Here is a 20,393-nt window from a genome sequence, read left to right on the forward strand (position 1 = left end):
TTTAAATAAAATATTTAAAGTTGATTTACAAATGATGAGGTGTATGTGTCAATTATATGAAATATTTACGTTTATACGAAGCTCCAAGTAAAAAGAGAATTGATATTTTCACATAAAATAATCTAATCATCATGAAGGAAAAACAAATGAATCCATTATTTGAATATGAGATCAAAACTTGTTTGATTTTCTGTGGGCTCATTTTGTGGGATTAATTTAGTTTATGGAAGAGGAATTGATGTTTTTGGTTGAATCATTAAATCACAGTGAGTTGATTGGTTCATGAGGCGATTATTTTTCGACAAATAGATCGAGCTAAATTGAGAAACATAAAATGTAGCGAATATTGTAAAACTAAAGCACCGAAGCCTTTGTAAAGTCCTAATGTTGTCTCTTCTTTGACAATAGTTTGAAAACACTCTCGAGCTCCTTCGTAAGCAGATATAACCGGTAAGACTGTATTTCCAGTGTCAATATTATCAATTATTGTTCGAGTTCCTTGGAGATAAAGTCTAAAAATAAATGAAAGAGAAATGGGAATCATAAGTAAAGTGAAGATTTTGTTTTGGATGAGAATGAAAATTGATTCATACCTTTGAATTACTGTGTCAAGAGGGTAAAGGATAATGTCTGCAGTTAAATTTCCAATTAATTTAATAATTGTAGCTTTATATGAATCAGAGTCTTGTTTTGTTCTACTCAGAGCAAAACATAATCCAGTGACATTCGAGCTAATTTGATAGTGAAGGATAAAGTAACCAGCAGTTGGAATACATAATGACCAGAAAGTTAATAAGCGAGTTCCATTTGAATTCCAATGAGTTAATCGAGTTAGACCTTCTTTTAAACAGTCAAATACACCCGGAGTTTCACTGGCGATTGAAGATTGAACAATTTCAATTGAATTTGAACAAAGAAATGGACTTGCCAATATAGAAGCTAAACCTCTACAGATGAGATTCCTATTATTATTTGTAGAAAATATTTGGGAAAATATCAATAAGTTAATATTATTTCGTTGTAAAGAATTAAACAACAACAACTACTATAACACTTACTCTTCAGTGCCAAAAGCACCGGCAATAAAAGACTGACAAGATAAGTACAATCCTTTAACGATTAGATTACTTGTTAATCCTTTCCATAAAGCTCCAGATCCTTGAGTAGATCGTAGTCTGTATAGTAAGGGTATAACTGTTAAAGGGGTCAAATGGTAACGATTGGAAAAACGGGTAACCTGGTAAAAGATAACATTGTATTAATTTACACTCTAATCACTGGATTAACAGATTGTCTTACTTGACATTGACGTCTAATAACAACTAAAGGATGAAAAATAACATGTTCAGAAAGCAAATCAACAACATTGATAACATAAGAGGTTATCCTTTCTTCATGGTCATTATTTCCTGAGGCAAAAGATCTGGATCGTGGTTTCCGAAGATCGACTAGATTAACTCGCCTAGGTGTACTTTGATAAGGAGGTAATCTACAGTTGGAGAAAAAATGCATTAGAATATTTGTAAACAAAACATTAAAAGAATACAACTCAATTGGAACCAAATTCTTGATTCTTTTGTAAAATGTACTAAGTGATTTAACATGCAAGTAAAACTAAATTTTCTCTAGTAGTAGACAAGTAATTAAAATCTAATCTTCAAATCTTCTTTTAAAAGATTATTAACTATAAATTATAAAAGGAAAGAAATGTAATCGTAAATATTAATAATAATTGAATGGAAAATTATAAGAGAAAAAAGAAAATGAAAACTTACCGATCAAATGAACCATTTTCAAAATGTGAATCACCAAAATCAGCATAACTTCCCAATGAAGAGTAATCTGGATTATCCATTTAGATAGAAAATCAATTTAAATTAATCAAATTAATTATAAATATTTAATTGTTGGAAGAGACAAAGTCAAAGATCATTGAGTCTAAATGGAAAATGGAAAATTAAATCTAAGGTAACCATGGAAACGTAGATTTAAAGTGTGCGCCTTAGATGGAGAAAAGAAAAGCGGTAAATTCAAATGAAGGAAAAGAATGAAATTTTAATGAGAAAAAAGAAGAAAATTTAAATTTAGTCATGAATTGTAAATTAATTGTCGAATAGTGAAAAAAATCAATCAATCGCTTTGAACTTTTCATTGTTTCATATTGGCAGCTCTTCGAGCGACTCTTGGATCTCTATTGGCTACGTTAATAAGATCACTGGGGATTATCAATGGTCGAGATTGTTGGTCATTTGTAATGGCCGATTGACCATTTTGATTAGGCCAATTAAATTTCGCAACTATCCCAGTTGATTGGTTAGAATAAAATTCTAATTGTTGCTGTTGTTGTCTCTCAACGGGAATTAAATCATCACAAGGATCTGTTTGAACTCCAACTGATCGAAATGTTGAAGAATCAGTTTGAGTAGCAATTGACTTTTTCGGGTAATTATCTTTTCTAGAATTAGAATTAGAATAACAATTAGAATAATCATTCTCATTAAACCCCATTGTCCAATCGACATTTCTGCGATCAGAACTAGAATCTGGACCGTTATTACGATTAGAATCCCAATCCCAATCATCATTTCGTCTTTTCTTTTGAAATTTATTTCGATCATCACTACAATTAGAATATCGATTTGAATTAGTCTCATTATAACCACTGAATTCACCATCACCATTACGCCTCGAGTTATAGTTATTCTTTGACTTTGAATTCTGATCATTTCGACGTCTCTTATTATTATTATCGTTACTTTTATCTGACCCATAAGCCCACGAACCGGATGGAGGAGGCGATGGACTTGGATTACGAAAAACATTAGCCATTGATTCCCAGCAATCATCGGAATCATATCGTTGATTATTATTTCCTTGTACCAATTGACCATTACTATTATTATTATTACTACAATTAGCCGGTAATCGATCACTAGGAAACACAACTCGTTGTTTAACAGGTAATTTTGTCTCAGAAAACGGAGCAATTACCTGAGTGGGTTTACCAAAAACCGAAGACGATGACGAACCCCGAGTCGGCCAATTAAAGGTCAATCTATCCTTTAAAGATTTGGTCTCAGTTGAAGTGACCAATGGATCGGACATCTTATTATTATTGTACTTTTCCAATTCCAATTCCAATTAGATACAAAGTTAAATTAAATCACGAAACAAACGAAAGTTAAAGAGAGAGACAAAAACTAAACCAATCAATCAAATATAAATATAAATTGTTCCGCGTTAATTGTGACACTTTTTTCAACCGAATGATACAAATTATCAACATAAAGAAAAGAAAAAAAAATAAACATTAGAAACAAAGAGAAGCTTAAAAAGCCATTTTGTTTGTTTCTCTTTCTCGATGACCCATTACAATTGTGCTTCTTCATTACCGATAACCAATCAGTTGATCATCTTGTTAATGTTTCTAATTGTTTATCCAAAGTACTTGTTGTTAATTGTTAATTGATGATAAGTTTACATTGGCGAGCTAATTGTTTATCTTTAAAAAGTAATCAAATGTTATTTTCTCATCGTTGAACAAAAAAAACACTTAAGTTACTTTTCTATTAGAAAATTGTCATTTGTTGATCATTAGTGATTTTTAATTTTCTTTCAGCTATAAATGTGTAAATTTAATTCATAATTAGTAATTGAATGTGAAATTGATTTAATTGTTACAAGGGAAAAAATGTTAAAGTGATTTTTAATTTAATTCTTTGGTGTTTCCAATGGTCCAATCTATTGTTGACCTTTTGTTTTTGCTTCATTGTTACTTATTTGTTAATCTATAATCCATTTTAATTTACTGATTGTTTCTTAATGTTTAATTGTCCTTCACTTATTGTTGCTGTTCCCTTGTGATAGTAATTAAATCAATTTAATTTTATTTATATTTTTTTCAACAGGATTTCTATTGGATTTGAACCTCTTCCGGTTTTCCCTCTACATCTTGTTTACTGTTGTTTGGTGTTACAGTTGATCTCATGTTGACATTTTTGTTTTTTTCTTTTGGTGGAAGTAATCTTGATGATAATCACTTAATCACTGACCACTTTCCCTGTTTACAGTTAACTTGAACACTGTGTGTCCAGTTAATTGTTACCTTGTTTGCTGATTAATTACATTAAACCACACGAGTTTCGTGACATGAACCAGTTGAAGTGAAATTAAAGGATTGAATATAAGGTAAGCTGGACAACAACGTGTCTTTTGTTTTGTTGTAATTAAATTTAATTGTCTTTATCTTTATTAATATTATCATTTTATCTCCATTTTCATACTCTCCCCTTCTCTATCTCTCTCTCTCTCTCATTTAGAGTGGACACTTAATGGACAGTAGGACAGAAAGAAAAGAATAACGAAACTGCAAGTGAATCAAAATTCGTATGAAAAAAAAGTTGTAATCCAAAAACAAGATGGAGATGATGATAGAAGACTAATTGAGATGAAGAGAAAAAAAAAGATGAGGAAGGATTGAAAAAGATTTTGTTGGTGATTATATAAAAAAAAGGTCTTGATGAAGATGATGATTTCCTTGATGATGGACAATGGACACTGATGATGACGATGACGATGATGACAAGTTTTGGGATCCCCAAAGTAATGGTTAATTGGCTACAATGTAATGTGAATGTATGAATTGTGAATATAACAAAAAAAAACATCGATTCCTGTTGATTGGTGTCAACATTAACGAGGAAATATAACATCATCACACCAATCGTTGTCATTTGGCTTAATTATCCAATCGATAACATGAATGACTCCATTTGATGCTGGTATATCAACACCATAGACTGGACTCATGTTGACTTCAACCAATCGTCCTGTTGGTGATGGTCAATCATTGCGGGGTAAAAAACAAAAATGGAAAAGATAATATTAGATGGACAATTGATTAATTGTCGGTTGAAACAAGAAAAGAAATCGAATCAGTTTGAATTACAACCTAAATTTCTATTAACTAATAATTTCAACTGTAGTTCCATTTAAAAAGTAATTCATCAAAACTTCTGTAATCCAATTTTCTTTATATTCTATTTGATTGTATTAATATATATGTTTTTTTTTCATTTCTTTCTTTTCATCTTTCAGCAGGGGCTACTAATACTTACTCGAACAACGGTCAACTCTGACCCCAACCTTGATTGGAAGTGATGATTGTAAAGAATTGATAAATTGTCCATCCATTAAGTGGCTACTATAATACAACCCGGGGACAACATGGTAGGCCAACATATCTGATGAGAAAGAAAAATTTATTATTAATATTGATGGTCTTAAATAAGTTGATTATAAGATGGTAAATCAATGAAAGTGGTCATTCTTAATTGTTTATTTAATATTTATATTTGGGTATCGTTTTTGATTGATTGAATTGAATTTACCAAATTCAAAATTAACTAACAAAATTTTTTTTTCTCTTCTACTATTAATATTTACTACTTGTTTTCTCAATGGATTCTCAGGTTATCACAATTATGTAAACAACTATCCTGCCGAGATGATGATGATGATGTTTGTACGTGTTTATCAAATACAAATGGACAGTCAACTTTGATTAAATTGGTAAATTAGGACAATCTATCCCATCAAGAAAAACTTTACTCGATATCATCTGAAGCATCTTCATCTTCATTTTCATCTTTCTTTCTCTCTTTCTCTTTCTCTTTCTCTTTCTCTTTTCATTGTATTTGGTTAAATATTCTCAAAATGATGATGGTGATGACAATAGAGGATTAAAATGGATCATGATTCAAGTTAATACTCGAAAACAATCAAGCTAATAATATAATGTGTGTTCTCTTTATCAATGGTTAAACTAAAAATGAATATTATCCATAAGAAAATGATTAACATGATCTACCATTTAATCATCTTCATCTCCTGATCTTCATTTTCTTATTTTAAACCTTAACTTTCACTTAAATGATTCAAGAAAATCTATTATTTGGACAATCATCTGATTCTAATACCTTTAGGCCATCAAAACTTAACGGAACCTTTAAGATTCACTTACCTGGACCTCTTGTATTCGTTAAATCATCATCATGATCATATTCTTAATCATTATCTAATTGTCTCATCATCATCTTTCTCACTAATGACTTTTTTTCACTTGTTCCAACTATTACTTTTATCTCCATTCACTATTGTTCAGAATTTAACTCTTTCTCCTTTTTTTTCTCATGATAATCGGAAGTTCATCTTTTCTCACACCAAAACTTTTTCTCTATTCTAATCAAGGTGTGTATATGTGTTTCCAAATTCCTATACAAATTTACTATTATATTATTAGAGTAACATGAACAATTCTTTCATAAATTGTAGCTGTTATTTTCCTCGAATTCTCATCCTTAACTCTGTTGTTGTTTAGCTGATTAACTGATGATAAATAACAAACCGGATTTAATTTGATTCACTTCAAGGCTAATTACTAACTGACCCATACCAAAATTAGAAATTCATCTATTATCATTTTATCTCACTCTTTTCTCTCTCAATTGAAACAGAACTTACAGAATTTCCATCATCACGTGACAATGGATCATGAATTGAAGACAGATTATGAGAAAAAAAGTTCTAAAAAAAGTTGTGAACTTTTTTTTTAAAATTCATTTTTCTTTTTTTTTAATAACAATTTTCTATATAAATTTTGATTTTCAATATTGAAACTCGAGTGTATATTAATATATATAATTTACTGTGTATGGACCCGAAAGGAAGACAATTGAATCAAGTTAAACAAGATATCGACTCTCAAGAATAACAATCAACTAAATTTATACATATACATGATAAAATATATATTAATTTAGTTAGTAGATTTGATTATATTCACAACAATAACAAGAAATCATCTTAATCATGTTTATGGTGAAACTTTTTGTTCATTGAAAAGATGCTACCTCATATTAATGTAATAATATAATTATTAACTTTATTTTAAACTTGATTCAACCACAACAATCAATTTACTACTACTATTCTGTTAACAATTAACTTGCACGATTTATCCCCTTTAAACTAGAGGTTAAATTGACGAAATTGGTTGAATTACAATCAGTACGATAGCTGGTTAATCACAATTAAGATTCCCTTTTAAACCACGATCGGTTGGTCATCATTGATTGTTCACGAATTCATTACAATTAATTTAAACCTTGGAAAGGCTAAGAAAACAATCAAATTAATTTAATCAAATTTATATTATTTTTTTTTCTTCTTCCTTTCAATGATATTAAATTGATTGAATAATATGTTGAAAGAAAAGTTTTAAATATAACATTTATATTATACCGTCAACCTGAGCAATCAATAAATTGTTGTTGTTGTTGTTATATTAATATAACAATTTAACTTTACAATTACTTGTAATTGTAAATGAATGAATGAATGACCATTATAAATAATTGGCCAGGTAACAATGAAAATTGATTCAGTTACTTTATTTACCTTTTCGGTGGCAGTTTTTTGTTCATGAAATTTGATGATGATCATGATTATTGGGTTAGCATCAGTTTCACACTGAATTGATTGTATTTTGATTGTTAATAAATCCTATTGATCAACCTTGAGCTGCTCTAATCAATTGGAAACTGATTATATCTATATCATCAGACTCATCTAATCAATATCGATAATCATAATTATATATAAATAACAAACAAAGTAACCCAACAATTATGTCTCAACGAAACTTTATTATTATCATTTGAAAATCAATCAATTATCAAAGGCTTATAATCAATTGAACCTCCGTCTGTAATTTAAATTGTTGGATAACAATTACTTGTTAGGTAAAAATAGTAAAGTTAATTTTGCATAATTTACTAATCAATTGCTCTTAAACCATTCAGATGGATTAAGATGATACATAATATTAGTAATACATGTAAATCAATTGTATTGTTTTATGTTTAGATTGTCAGTCCAAACTGATTAACTTAATCAGAACTGATTGTTGTTGATTGTTGTTATTATTTTCTAATCAATTTAGACTGAAAAAGATGAGTTTATTTATGGTTAACTATGTCAATTGGATTCTTATTAATCTAACTGATTGTTAAAACTAATAAGTAAATCAGAAGCTCATTTAATAAACAATTTTACAGTTAATTCATTTTCCCCTTAATGATTATGCTAATTTTTAATTCTCTCACATCAATCTAATTAAATTATTGATTGAATTTCAATTGTTTACTCAATGATTAGTTAATTGTGAACATTATTTCTTCCAAATTGATACTAAATACAAAAGGATGAACCCTAATTGTTACTCTTTCATTCATTACATCATCAACTGACCAACCGATGACCACAATCAACATTTCCATTCACAATAATGATACTTTTTCCCGTGTTTGTTATTTTTACAATTTGATTCTTACAGCTGATTACCAATGTTTAACTTTGAACCCTAGAAGTTAATTGTTACCATTATTATTATTATTTAGTTACGCCAATCATTCATTTATGTATTAACAACAGTTAACAAGTTGATCCAAATTATTACAATTTAACAACAACCCAAATGAAACTAAAGGTAAAATTAAATGTCTATTTAAAAGAGTTGATGGTTTTTCAAGCAATTCAATCAATTTGCAAGGTGATAGGTCAGAGTATTGGTCAGTTTAACAGTTAGATAGACTTTAAATTATCATTATAACTCTACCGAATCAAGGTTAATCATTTAATGTTAAAAGTTAATAGTTACTGAGTCTTTTTTTAATCATTGTTTTTTTTTCATGTGAGAAATTAAATTGTTTGAGTTGATTGAAGTTTCTCTCATTCTTGATTATCAGAAAAATTAGTTACTACAAATAGATTTCAATTTAAAGTTTAACATGTTAGTTTAAATTAGTTTAGACTCAATAAATCACAATCAATTACAACAATCAATTTTTTTTTACTCTGATCAAGTTAATACAATAACAACAATTGACTTTTTTTTTGTTTTCCGAAATTAATATTATCAATTAACTTATTACTCTTATTCAATGATTATCATGATAATTAAATATTTACCTGTAAACATTTAACTCTATTGTCTTAATCAGCTAATTGTTTGGGCCTAAAAAGTTAATCTTAATGGTAATTAAGTTAACAAAGTTATTCATTTCTTTAATTGTTACTTTTTGTTTCTCGTTTACTTTCATTTATTAATTGTTGACTTAAATGGTTATTGGATACTAATGATTAGACATGAATGAGGAACTTGGATCTTAATTGTAAACCTGATAATTAGATTACAATTAAAAGGGATATTAATGAAATTAACTGATTGTTTATTCAAATTGTAAGTTTTTTGTAGGTTTGAATGTAAATCCAACAATCAAGCAAAGGGCTTGTTACATGTTAAATTTACATTCATAAAAGTTAATTTAATGATGATTATGATTTCCTTAATTGTGCTTTGCATTTATGCTTTATGATTATTGATCCTAATTGTAATTGTAATCACAATCATCTCTATGAATCTTAAACTAACCTACTGAGCTTGTTAATTGTAATGTTCAATTGGTTATCCAACCCAACCTATTGGGTAGATTTAAACAATTTGTTACTTTTGGTTAGTAAATCAACAGGAATTAATCATAAATTAAGTAAATTGTTGGTTAAATTGTTACTTGTATTACATTTAAAAGGGTTAAATCATCAACTGATTACAATTTTTTAACCAAAAAGAAATGAGTTAATTCAATTCACATACTCAAACAATCAGAATGTCTAAATTGTATTAACAGTAATTATTACATTTCTCCACGTTCAGCTAATCATTGGTAATTTAAATTGTTATAAATTGTGTGTAAATTGGTTCATTATTATTACAATTGAATTTAGATTAAGCGAAAATAAAATCATATTAATCTGACCAACAATTAAATGTTAATCAAGGTCTAAAATTAATCTTAATCATTTCCACCCTCGAAAAACAAAATTAACTCATTTAATATTGAAAGTTATTTGGATAAACGTAACAATTTAACTCTCATCCTACTCATCTAAATCATATTATTTAATCAAACCAGTTTAAATTGTAATCAGATTAACAATTATATTGAATAATATAAGTCATAACAATGAAATGAATGATAATGGTTTAAAAATTAATTGCTAATATTAACAATTCTGACAATGAATTGTAAATCATATATTTCCATTCAAATGATTATCACAAATTCACTGTGAATCTATTTTTAACTGAATTAACTGATTAGTTGGATTAATCATCATCATGATACTGACCATTGATATAAGTTAATTGTTCCAAACAATTAACTTATATCAAATAAAGTATTTCTATCAGATAACTGATCTAAATTGTATATCAAGTTAATGGTACAATTAAAATCGTAACTGTAAAAATGATTAACTGATTATCGTTTTTTTTTCGTTAATTCCAGTGTTAATTAAACGGTAGATCATAATTATCATTGATTGTCGTTAATCGTTGATGTTAAAGCTTGATTACTGATCAAATTTATAAGATAAAACAATATAATCTGTTACTGATTATCATCAATCATGAAATTAGTGTGAAAGTGATGATGTTAATTGTTGATCAGACTGAGCGTTACAACAATTAAAACAAAATAAATCCGTGAATCAGATCATCAACATTTGAAATCTACTATTGGTCTGAGAAAATTGTGAAATCATGATTAACAGATTAACGATTATAATCAACAAATGATCAACAAGAAAAACTTTTCAAAGTTAATTTCAAACTTTCTTAAGATTAAGTTATCAAAACGATGACCAGATAATAAGTGATGATAATGATGATGATGATGTTTTTTTTTCATAAGAAAATGAAACCATCAATGATAATAATTAATTGTTGTTGTTGTTGTTGAGAAATACTGTCAATCAACAAGTTAATTGTGATGAAAACATAATAATAATAATTGAAAATAATCGCTAATCATCATCATCATGTTGTCAGTTATATTTTTCAATTATTTTCTTAATCAATATCATGCTAATAGAGATTAAGATTAAGATGTTATTAAAATTTTCAATCTTCAACCTTTGGGTCTTTACCCTTGATTTCACCTTCTTCTTGTGAGTATAATTGCTGATCAATCAGTTGATTGTTGTGATTTACAATTGAAATAATAACATGATAATCCTTACCTTTCAGAGCTGTCATATTGGCTCTTACAAGTTGTAAATCTTTTTCTGGTATTTTCTGAAGAGCCTCATTACTTGGTACGAAAACGGTATAAGGTCCACCTAATCAACAAAGGAATTAAGGTAACAATTAAGTATGATTAATGTTGAACAATCTCTTTAAAATGATGATTAAATGTTATTATTCATGATCTTTTGATTGATTAGATTGGCCCAGAAACAATATATATATTATACTGAAGGGAAACTGTCACTTAATTGTAAACCTGATTGATACAATTTCATTATTAGGTTTACAATTAACACTGATTGTGTCAGATAAATAAAGGATAATCAATGTGCCAAGGTTAATGGAAATTAATTAATAATAATACAATCAATCAATCAAATGAGAATCAATTGTTATCATCAATACATTTGTATTAACTTGAATAAGTGTATCTTCATTTAGTAGGAAGTAAATTGGTTTCTAATTGTTAATTGTATTGTGTTTAATTAACTCACCTCTGGATAAAGTTGATCCTAATCCAGTTCCCATTGCGAGTGTAACAAAACCATCAAATTTATTACAAGATTTCAATGTTTCCATAATGTTTTTATCAGCTGATGGATAAAGGATTCCCTCAATTATATGGATTATCCCGTTATTAGGTGACCTTTGATTACCGATTGAAATTTGTTGACCATTAACTGTATAAGTTTCATTACGAAAAATACCAAATTGTAGTTGATTAGTACCCGATTTCAATGATATACCAGTCATTGATTTAAGATTTTCCAATGTAATCTGAGTGTCGATAAAGTGATTAGTTAAAAGTGAATTTAATCCGGACGAATCAGATTTCCAGCGATTAATTAAGTTTCCAGGTAATTTAGCTAAAGCTTCATTACTTGGTAGGAAAAGAGTATAACCAGAAGTAGATGAATCAATTAACGATTGAATAATTGATTGTGAACTTGGGATCGCATTTAATAATAGATCAGCACCAAGGGTTGAAGCGATTGATTCGAGGGTCAATGATGAGCTGGAACTTGAAATCAATGGTTCGGTTATCGTTTGACAGCTCATTGGACATCGGGAAAACTTCAGATCACATTGACCATTCAAAGAAGATGATGAAGGTGAAGGTAGAGCTAATTTACCTGAGATAATCTCCTCATTGTTGGCCGATTTCTCGGTCACGGTCTCAGTTTTATGATTATTGATTCGATTGTTATCATTTACCGTTGATTCATTTTCACGATCATTTGAGTTACCGTTATTTTCGTCAACATCTTCATCCTCATCGAATCCTTCATCAGAATTGACAATATCATTTGAATTATCTATTAACGATGAACCAGAATTAGAACCAGAATTCCAGGTTGAAGTTGATTCGTTAACTTCTTGTAATTTGTCCAATTTCTTGGGTGATCGTTGATTCCTTGAATTACTAATCATTGATGAAACTGGTGGTGATTCTAATTTAGATTGTAAATCAGATTCTATGAAATCATTTGAGTTAATTTGTTCATCACCTCCATTAATCTGTTGTTGAATTGGTTCCTTAATTTGTTCAGTCTCTTTCAGATTGTTAATTGGTCGCAATTTACCTTTAATTATATTAACCGGTGAAGCTAAATTGAGTTTACTTGGTGTTTGTAAAGATGATTTTTTAATTGTTGATGATAAACTGTTGTTAATTTTAATCTGCCCTTCAAATTGTTTCATCTGATTTGAATAACTTTCAATTGGTTTAAAGCTTCCAGATTCTAATCTTGGATTTACAAATCCACCTTGATTAACTGGATTGTTTTCTAATTGTTTAGAGGTGAATCGATGATTTTGAGAGTTGATTGGTTGTGATGATTGATGATTAACACCATAATTAACTGGACCTGATAGGACACTTACTTGATTACCACCTTTACCATGAACAATTTGATGATGAATTGCTGAATGTAAATCATTGGTTCGGATGTAACCAATTTTGTAATTAGTTGAAACGGGAATTGAAACAATTTTAGATGATCGGCCGATTGTTGTTAATTGTGGTGATATCGGTGATGCTGATGACGATTTTAATGTAGTTTGATGGTTAATTGTTGGTAAAGCTGATGATCCAAATGAATTATGATTAGAGGTTGTTGGTTGATGGCGAGGTTTTTGTTGGTGATTTAAATTGTTCACTTTGATTGGTTCAGATTTTACAATTGATCCGCTGGTTAATTGTTTAGAATTTGAATTTTGCTTGTTTTTTTCAACTACTTTAAGTCCAATGTGCTGAGCAACGGGTTTACCCCAAGTTGATCGATATCGAGCAATAATCTTATATTAGCTTCGGGTAAATCGAGGCCAACTGTCGCTCCATTGGGATGATGTTCAATTATCGGTGTTCGGAAATGTGAACTTTCAATTGAATAAGTTTTATCGTGAGTCTCAAATGAAACATCAGATGATTTTTTCTCAGGTAAATAAACAGTTGATGATGTGATTGAAGCTGCTGATGATAAAGATGATAATGATTTTTGATTGTTGTTGTTGTTAATTAAACGATTAAGTGTAACTGGTAATGGATTCCATGGATGTTTACTTGGCAATTTATTCTGAGAGATACAATAATAACATGAAATTATTGTTGTAAAAAAGATAATTAACTTAATCATTATGGATTTTAAAACTAAATTAAGATTCAATTTGAATTGTCAATTGTCATGAAAAAATAAATGATAAAAAAAAGCACAAATCAAGAGCTACTGTTAAGGTGAAAGTTGCAAATGATAATAAAGATGAACAGTTAATATGAAAGTTTATTAAGATGAAGATGAGAAGACAAAGTGATGAGGATGAGAAAAAAGGAGGAGGAAAAGGATGAAGATAAGAGGAGGACGATGAAGATGACCACTGAAGATGTAACACTTTCTCTCTCTCTCTCTCTCTCTCTGATTGTTGTAATCATAATAATAGAATTAATTTTCTTGATTAAATTAGTATATATTAGTTACTACAATTCAACCTAAATTGTTGATCATCATCCCTCCTCCTCTTTACATGAGATTAGATCATAATTTTCATCCTCATCAATTGAATCAAATTCAATTATCAAATTATCATTGAAAATACAATTTTCATTCTGTGATTAACTTTTAATCAAGTTTTAATTTTTCTTTTCGAATGTGATTATTTTGATAGCTATTAATTGATTTAAGTTGATTATCATTTCTTTGATTAATTCAATTAATTTGGTTAACATTAATTTACATGATAATCATCTGATTATTATTATTAATACAACAGTTGATTGCTAATTAAAGTTAAACTTTTCAATAACTTTCAATTTTGATTAATCGTTCAATAGTTATTATTATTAAAATTTAAATTCTAATCAAATATTAAATGTATAAAATGTTTAATCAACAATTGGTTTAATTGATTAGATTGATTGGAAAACTTTTCCAACAATAATATAAAAGTTATTAAAATTTAAATCAATTGGAAATCATTGATTGTTGATATATAAATATATTAATTTCATCTCTTTTTGTTAAATTGTTTGATAATTTAATCTGATAATTAATAATTTCAATTCTATTTCTTAACTAATATTATTATTTATTGAATCTAATTAATTGAATTTATTGTTGATTCCAAACATCAACCAACAACAATCAACTAAATATAAGGTAATCACGATTTAGTTTCTTAATATATTGTATCCATTTCATTCACCATTATCGTTAATTGTTACAATCAAATCAACATTTAATCACGACTTTTGCCCTCTTAATCTTTAACTACATTATTATACAATCTCTCTGATTGTGATTAATTGGTTACAATTGAATATTTAATCAGTGTCAGATTGATTAATCTCATTGGACAGAATTAAATTTGAATATTCATCAAAACGATTTAAATTAACTCAAAGTTTAGAAAATTAATTGTTTTCTATAATTAATTAATTGTCGTCAGAATTAACAAATATTAATCATTCGTCAAGTTATATAATCATATATTTAGAACTGTTAATTTATGTTAATTTACCAATTTGAACAATTAGTTTTCCAAACTTTTTCCTTTCACAATTAATAAATTGTTTCTCCAAATCCTGTCCACTTCGCCATCTATTGTTCACCATAACAACTAATAATTATTGGCAATTAAAAAGCAAACTGATTAATGACAATTAGAGGATATTTTTAATATTCATGTTTAAGTGTCAAAAAGATTTTGTAATTTAGGGAATTATAATTAATTGAGTTCTGATTAATGTATAAAAAAAAGGTTCGTGCATTGAAGTTACACTTTTAGTTGATACAAATTGTTGTTTTTTTCTTGTTGATTAATAATGAGAATGATAATAATTAGTCAATGACGATGATAAATATTATATATATAAATGAATGGGAATTGATTTTCTGTTTGTTGATTGATTGATTGATCCTTTTCAATGGCAAAATTATTGTGAATTGGATTCATTGACTTGGCCAAATAACTTTTTTGTTTAAATCTAAATTGACTTGATTAGCTGATCGACGATTATCATAAGTTTGCTCATCGTCCGTCGGAGATTCATCAGGCCATTCATTGTGCCAATCGATGTTACCCTCACCGCTACAACCTTCGCCCGTCCTTCCCTCTCCTTCACTGTAATCTTCATCATCAGGACGACCACCGATCGTTGTAACATGAGAACGGCCCATTTGCTCCCAATCGTTGGCCATCACCCCGTCGCAATGGTCATAATTAACACCGGAAGTTAATTTGGTAACTTCATTGGTACCATTATCTTCATCCCATTCATATGAACGACGCCAATCATTAGAAGCAGTTCCAATAACAAACCCTGGACCAGGAGGGTCACAATTACTGGTTCGTAGATATGTTGATAAGTTGTGGTGTTTATTTGATCCCATAAGGTTTGAGGTCAACGCTGAGGTCAAATTAGAACTGGGTAATTGTTTTTTGAACGATTTTTTTGATCCCATCGATTTACTAGTAGACTGGCCAGCTGAAGGTACTTTAGAACCAGTTATCTTGACCGCAAGAGCTTCACCAACTCGAGATATATGAAGAGGTCGACCTTTCCGATCAAAATGATCTCTCTCAAGATAAGCCATCAAATCCCTAAAATAAGAGGGTTTAATGTTATTTGCGACAAAGCTTAAGATTAACCAGTGTCCAGCTCTTTTACAAATACCACGGACGAAAGATTGATTACACCCTGGGGCTAACCAAGAGACTCTGAGTATTCTCATTGATCGGAATGAGATGAAAAATGTTTCAACGGTCAAATGGAGAGTTGTGATCGCAAGTAAAATCGCAAACCAAATCCAAAGAATAGCGTAAATTTTTTCATTGACAATGTTCAATGGAAGGAAGCAAAGAGCATCCTTAGTCTCCATGGTACCAGAGAAACCATACTTATGGAATGTACATTTTACCATTCGAGGGAATATCGAGATTAACGGATCATCGCTCGAATAGTGATTAGCATAAGATAACCATCTTAATCCAAGGGTGTAAAATGAACCACCGAGAAATATATTGGTAAACCAAATTTGTACTGCAAGATGGACAAGACAATAAACCTCACAGAGGATCACGGTGATTAGATAATTGTGAGAGATGCCAAGATTATCGGCCACTTCTTGGACAAGGGCTATCCTCGAGTTTTCATCTAGTTCGGCCACTGATTTACCCGATAATTTACTGATTAGATCTTTGAGTCGTCCCGATTCAGTTGACCGCCATAGAAACTTTGGCAAATAAAACATTACCGCCTATGGAATGGATATAACAATTAGAGAAGAGAGAAATTAACAATTTGAGATGACAATTAATCTTAATTGCAATTCTTTTGGTATATTTATTCAGTTTCAATTATTAGATTAGTTAATCAGATTTAATCGAGCGATTGAAAGATTTTGTTTACTGTCATTATCGTAGACACTTTGTTTTGACTATTAACTTAATTAGGGCAAATTTAATTGCTGGTTAATTATTGATGACAGTTTACATTTGTCTTGACAATTTATATATTTACTTTTCAAAGAGTTGACTATTGATTTAATTACATTGAGATGTCACTTTGATTTGATTGATTAATTGTCTATTTACTTGATTATTTTTCAAGTCTCAACAAATTCAATTGAATCATTAAGATGTTGTGACTAATTAAAAATTGATTTAAATGTTTAAATTTTCAACCATTTTTAATTTAGTTATCTTGGTTAATTTTGTTGAAATTATTTTACTAATTAAAATGGTTGACTAATTGCTAATTTTAAACATTTTACCTAATATCTAATTACTGTAATTAATTGATTAACTTTCAATGTTATCAATCAAATTGTTTACTATTGAAATCTTATTAATATTATTTTCATAATTCAAATTTAACCAACAAAATCCTAAATCACTGAACTTTAATCATTGTTAACTAATTGTCTTCATTTGAAACAATTGAGACAATTAATTTGTTTATAATAATATAAAAATTAGTCCAAACAATTTACATAAATTAACAACGATTTAAGTAAATCAATTTAACATTGAGAACTGAAGTTTTTTTTTGTTTTGATTGTTGTCATTGTTTTTAAACGGAATCGGGTGTAACTAGTTAATTAATTAATCAAGATAATCATTGAAGGCACAATTAACTTTGAAAAGAAAGTGATACATTGTCGGTAAATCTAATTAAACTAAATCATATCCTCTATTAAATCCTCAATTAATCTAATTAAGATTCAACCTCATAAGATAATAAGTTAAGTTGTCAAAATAAACGATAAATGATTAACATGATTCTCGGGGAGTTAATGTTAATAGATTGGACAATTAATCGTTTAATTATGATTATTAGGATGTAATTAAAAGATTTGCGAGTTAATCAAATATGAAAATAAGATAGAGCGGAAAAAAGCAATTAAATTAACAAAATTATCAAGAGACAATCAAACAGCCAAATTGATGAGATTGTAAATATTAATAATAAGCATCTAAATATTGAATAGTAGCAATTAAAAAAAAAAGGAAGCCGATTGATTGACTATCACCAACTAATAACAAAGATTAATATTGAAACAATTAACTAATTATAAGGAAGTAGATGAGATTTTGTTTTGGTGTTTCTTTTGGATGATTAATGGAAAAGGTTAATGATTAATATGATTAAGTTGATGATCATTTAGTTACCTGAATGATTAGGACAAAGTAGACCCACTGGTAGTATTTGTGGTGTCTCTTAATCGAGGCTGAAGTTGTCGGTGCCACTCCAGGGTAGGCTGAAGAGGTTCCGGTTTCCCCGCCGCCGAGAACTGAGAATGCACCTTCAATCCAACAATAATGTTCAATAAGCGAGGCTTTAATATCGGAATCTTTAGTTAAACAATCAATTGGTTCACCGAAATATTGTCTCATTGAGACGAACATCGTTCCAACCATTAAAATTTGAACTGTAATCACTGAATGAAGAGTTAGTATGAAATTGTCAATTTTCACATTCACTTTAGATGAAGACCATAAATTGGAGGAAAATTTTCTTACATCACTTAAGTGTTTCTTTATTTCCGGTAAGGTAACTGGTGCCCGTGTAACTGATCTCATGGTTGTTCCAAGTGATTCAGTATTGTACATAGGAACCGAACAATTAATCGAAGCTATTTTGATGAATTAACGTGTAACAGAGACACAAACAAACACGAAACGAAATAGAAAAAAAAAATAATGATGAAGATGGAAACGAAAATGGTTACAAGAGAAGAGAATTAAAATTCACAATTTAATTGTTTAGAATTTTAAATTCGGACAAGTTAATTGTGATTATGATGGACACTTTGTATGAATACGATTGAGATGAAGATGGAAATGGTAAGGAAGACAATTAAATCTTGACCATTAACTTTTTCAGTCCATTTCGAGTGTCCCTTTGGAAACTTTATCTTATCATTTAAATCCGATAATTATTAAATTGTTTAACTTTGATTATCACTTTGAGATTAGGGATTTGGTTAATTGTGAAAATATATCGTAGTTTAAATGGTAGAGATAACAATTAATCCACATTGTCACTGATTAAAATTTCCTCCTTGCATTTGTGACAATTAAAACAATAAGAATCAAAAGTCACCACTCAATTGTATTTACTTTGTTCATTGATTAGTGATAATCGTTAATTAGTAATTATATATAAATATTAATAAACACTGATGATGATTAACAAGTAAATTGTGTTTTGTTTTTTCATTTTTCGCGTTTATTGTTGACAATTTGCCTTTTCAATTGAGATGAAAATTAAGTGTCGTTGATTAACATTAAACCATTGGTGTTGATGATTATCATCTGAATCTTGATTGTTATCATGTCCTGTTGGTGATGATGATGATGATGATTGTTATAGACTGTTGATTATTGAACAATTTAAATGATCATCATCTCAATGTGAATACAATTAAAATAATAAGATGATCATTTTATCAAAACAAATAAAAAAGGTAATCGGGTTGATGATTATGAGAATCATGTTGATATACAATCTAATTGTTGTTCCAGTGTTAATTTACAGTTTGATGAGTTTAAATTGTAGTTTAATGATGAAATAAATCACATACACAAAACAGTAACAAAAAAAAGGATAAATAAATAAATTGTGTGTATGTGTTAGTTAGTTAATTGTTGTTGATTAAAATAATAGCGTTACAAGTAACCAAGTTTGTCTTATAAACAGTTATAAAGACTGAGATTTGGTTGTTAACCATTTTTAAAATGATTTTCAATCACAATTAACTTTGTTGTTAACATTGATTATCTTCATCAATTTAATGATCACCATGATGATCATGATGTTTCAATGATTATTGTAAAAGTATATTATTTATCATTCTGATAACCATGAACAGAGGAGATGATGATGATGATGATGAAGAGGGAGGAGGAGGAAGAGGTAAAAAATGATTTAAACTATTTCTCAAGCGTCTCAATAACAACTGGATTAGGACAAGGAAAACATTATTAACGTTGTATTTAAGTATATAAACAACAATTGGAGACACAATTGTAACAATTTAATCAGTTAATCCGGTTAATATATTATCATGGTGACCGGTGGAAAAAAAGTAACTACGGAAATCAACTAGAAAGTAAGTACGATGATAACTAATGGGGGAGATTCATGTTACTTGTCTCATTTCATCTTCTCTCTCTCTCTCATCTCCCTCTTTCCTTTTCATAATTATCATCTTATCATCTCTCACTCTCTTTCCATCATCATCTC

The 20,393-nt window shown here is 28.8% G+C and overlaps 4 protein-coding genes and 2 long non-coding RNA genes across 11 annotated transcripts; 2 read left to right on the forward strand and 4 right to left on the reverse strand.

Moving 5' to 3' along the window:
* Window positions 1-241: 241 nt before the first annotated feature.
* Window positions 242-1,964, reverse strand: LOC128395036 (mitochondrial outer membrane protein SLC25A46-like). Its single transcript, XM_053355429.1, has 5 exons — window positions 1,776-1,964; window positions 1,300-1,489; window positions 1,059-1,237; window positions 594-962; window positions 242-512 (listed from the first exon to the last, which is right to left on the reverse strand). Exons 1-5 carry the CDS (start codon window positions 1,853-1,855, stop codon window positions 281-283), a joined length of 1,050 nt encoding a protein of 349 aa, XP_053211404.1. The 5' UTR covers window positions 1,856-1,964; the 3' UTR covers window positions 242-280.
* Window positions 1,965-2,148: 184 nt separating this feature from the next.
* Window positions 2,149-3,105, reverse strand: LOC128394892 (TBC1 domain family member 5 homolog A-like). Its single transcript, XM_053355265.1, has one exon. The coding sequence runs from the start codon at window positions 3,103-3,105 to the stop codon at window positions 2,149-2,151; it is 957 nt and encodes a 318-aa protein (XP_053211240.1).
* A 1,350-nt stretch (window positions 3,106-4,455) lies between these two features.
* On the reverse strand, window positions 4,456-13,928 carry LOC128395033 (putative uncharacterized protein DDB_G0277255). The gene is given in 5 exon segments (XM_053355427.1): window positions 4,456-4,829; window positions 5,118-5,243; window positions 11,143-11,241; window positions 11,644-13,422; window positions 13,425-13,928. Coding segments are annotated over 5 exon segments (2,502 nt in total). The 5' UTR covers window positions 13,786-13,928; the 3' UTR covers window positions 4,456-4,692.
* LOC128395037 (uncharacterized) lies at window positions 4,817-6,958 on the forward strand. 5 transcript variants are annotated; one of them, XR_008326487.1, is made up of 4 exons: window positions 4,823-4,998; window positions 5,098-5,305; window positions 5,472-6,249; window positions 6,334-6,958. It is a non-coding gene; the product is annotated as an uncharacterized LOC128395037 (long non-coding RNA). The 5 variants fall into 5 exon arrangements; XR_008326486.1 differs by having other exon boundaries at window positions 6,516-6,958; XR_008326485.1 differs by having other exon boundaries at window positions 4,817-4,998; window positions 5,098-5,229; window positions 5,472-6,958.
* On the forward strand, window positions 10,886-11,717 carry LOC128395039 (uncharacterized). The gene is made up of 3 exons (XR_008326491.1): window positions 10,886-11,070; window positions 11,150-11,262; window positions 11,591-11,717. It is a non-coding gene; the product is annotated as an uncharacterized LOC128395039 (long non-coding RNA).
* Window positions 13,929-15,295: 1,367 nt separating the features above from the next.
* Window positions 15,296-20,098, reverse strand: LOC128394657 (innexin inx2-like). Of its 2 annotated transcripts, XM_053355011.1 has the most exons (3): window positions 18,668-20,098; window positions 18,317-18,585; window positions 15,296-16,902 (listed from the first exon to the last, which is right to left on the reverse strand). In XM_053355011.1, the coding sequence occupies exons 2-3, from the start codon at window positions 18,563-18,565 to the stop codon at window positions 15,595-15,597; spliced, it is 1,557 nt and encodes a 518-aa protein (XP_053210986.1). In that variant the 5' UTR covers window positions 18,566-18,585; window positions 18,668-20,098; the 3' UTR covers window positions 15,296-15,594. The 2 variants fall into 2 exon arrangements, with proteins under 2 accessions (XP_053210986.1, XP_053210985.1); XM_053355010.1 differs by having other exon boundaries at window positions 18,317-20,098.
* Between the last annotated feature and the right edge of the window lie 295 nt (window positions 20,099-20,393).

Source organism: Panonychus citri, unplaced genomic scaffold, assembly GCF_014898815.1.
Source record: "Panonychus citri isolate SS breed McGregor unplaced genomic scaffold, ASM1489881v1 Contig00140, whole genome shotgun sequence".
NCBI classification, from domain to species: domain Eukaryota; kingdom Metazoa; phylum Arthropoda; class Arachnida; order Trombidiformes; family Tetranychidae; genus Panonychus; species Panonychus citri.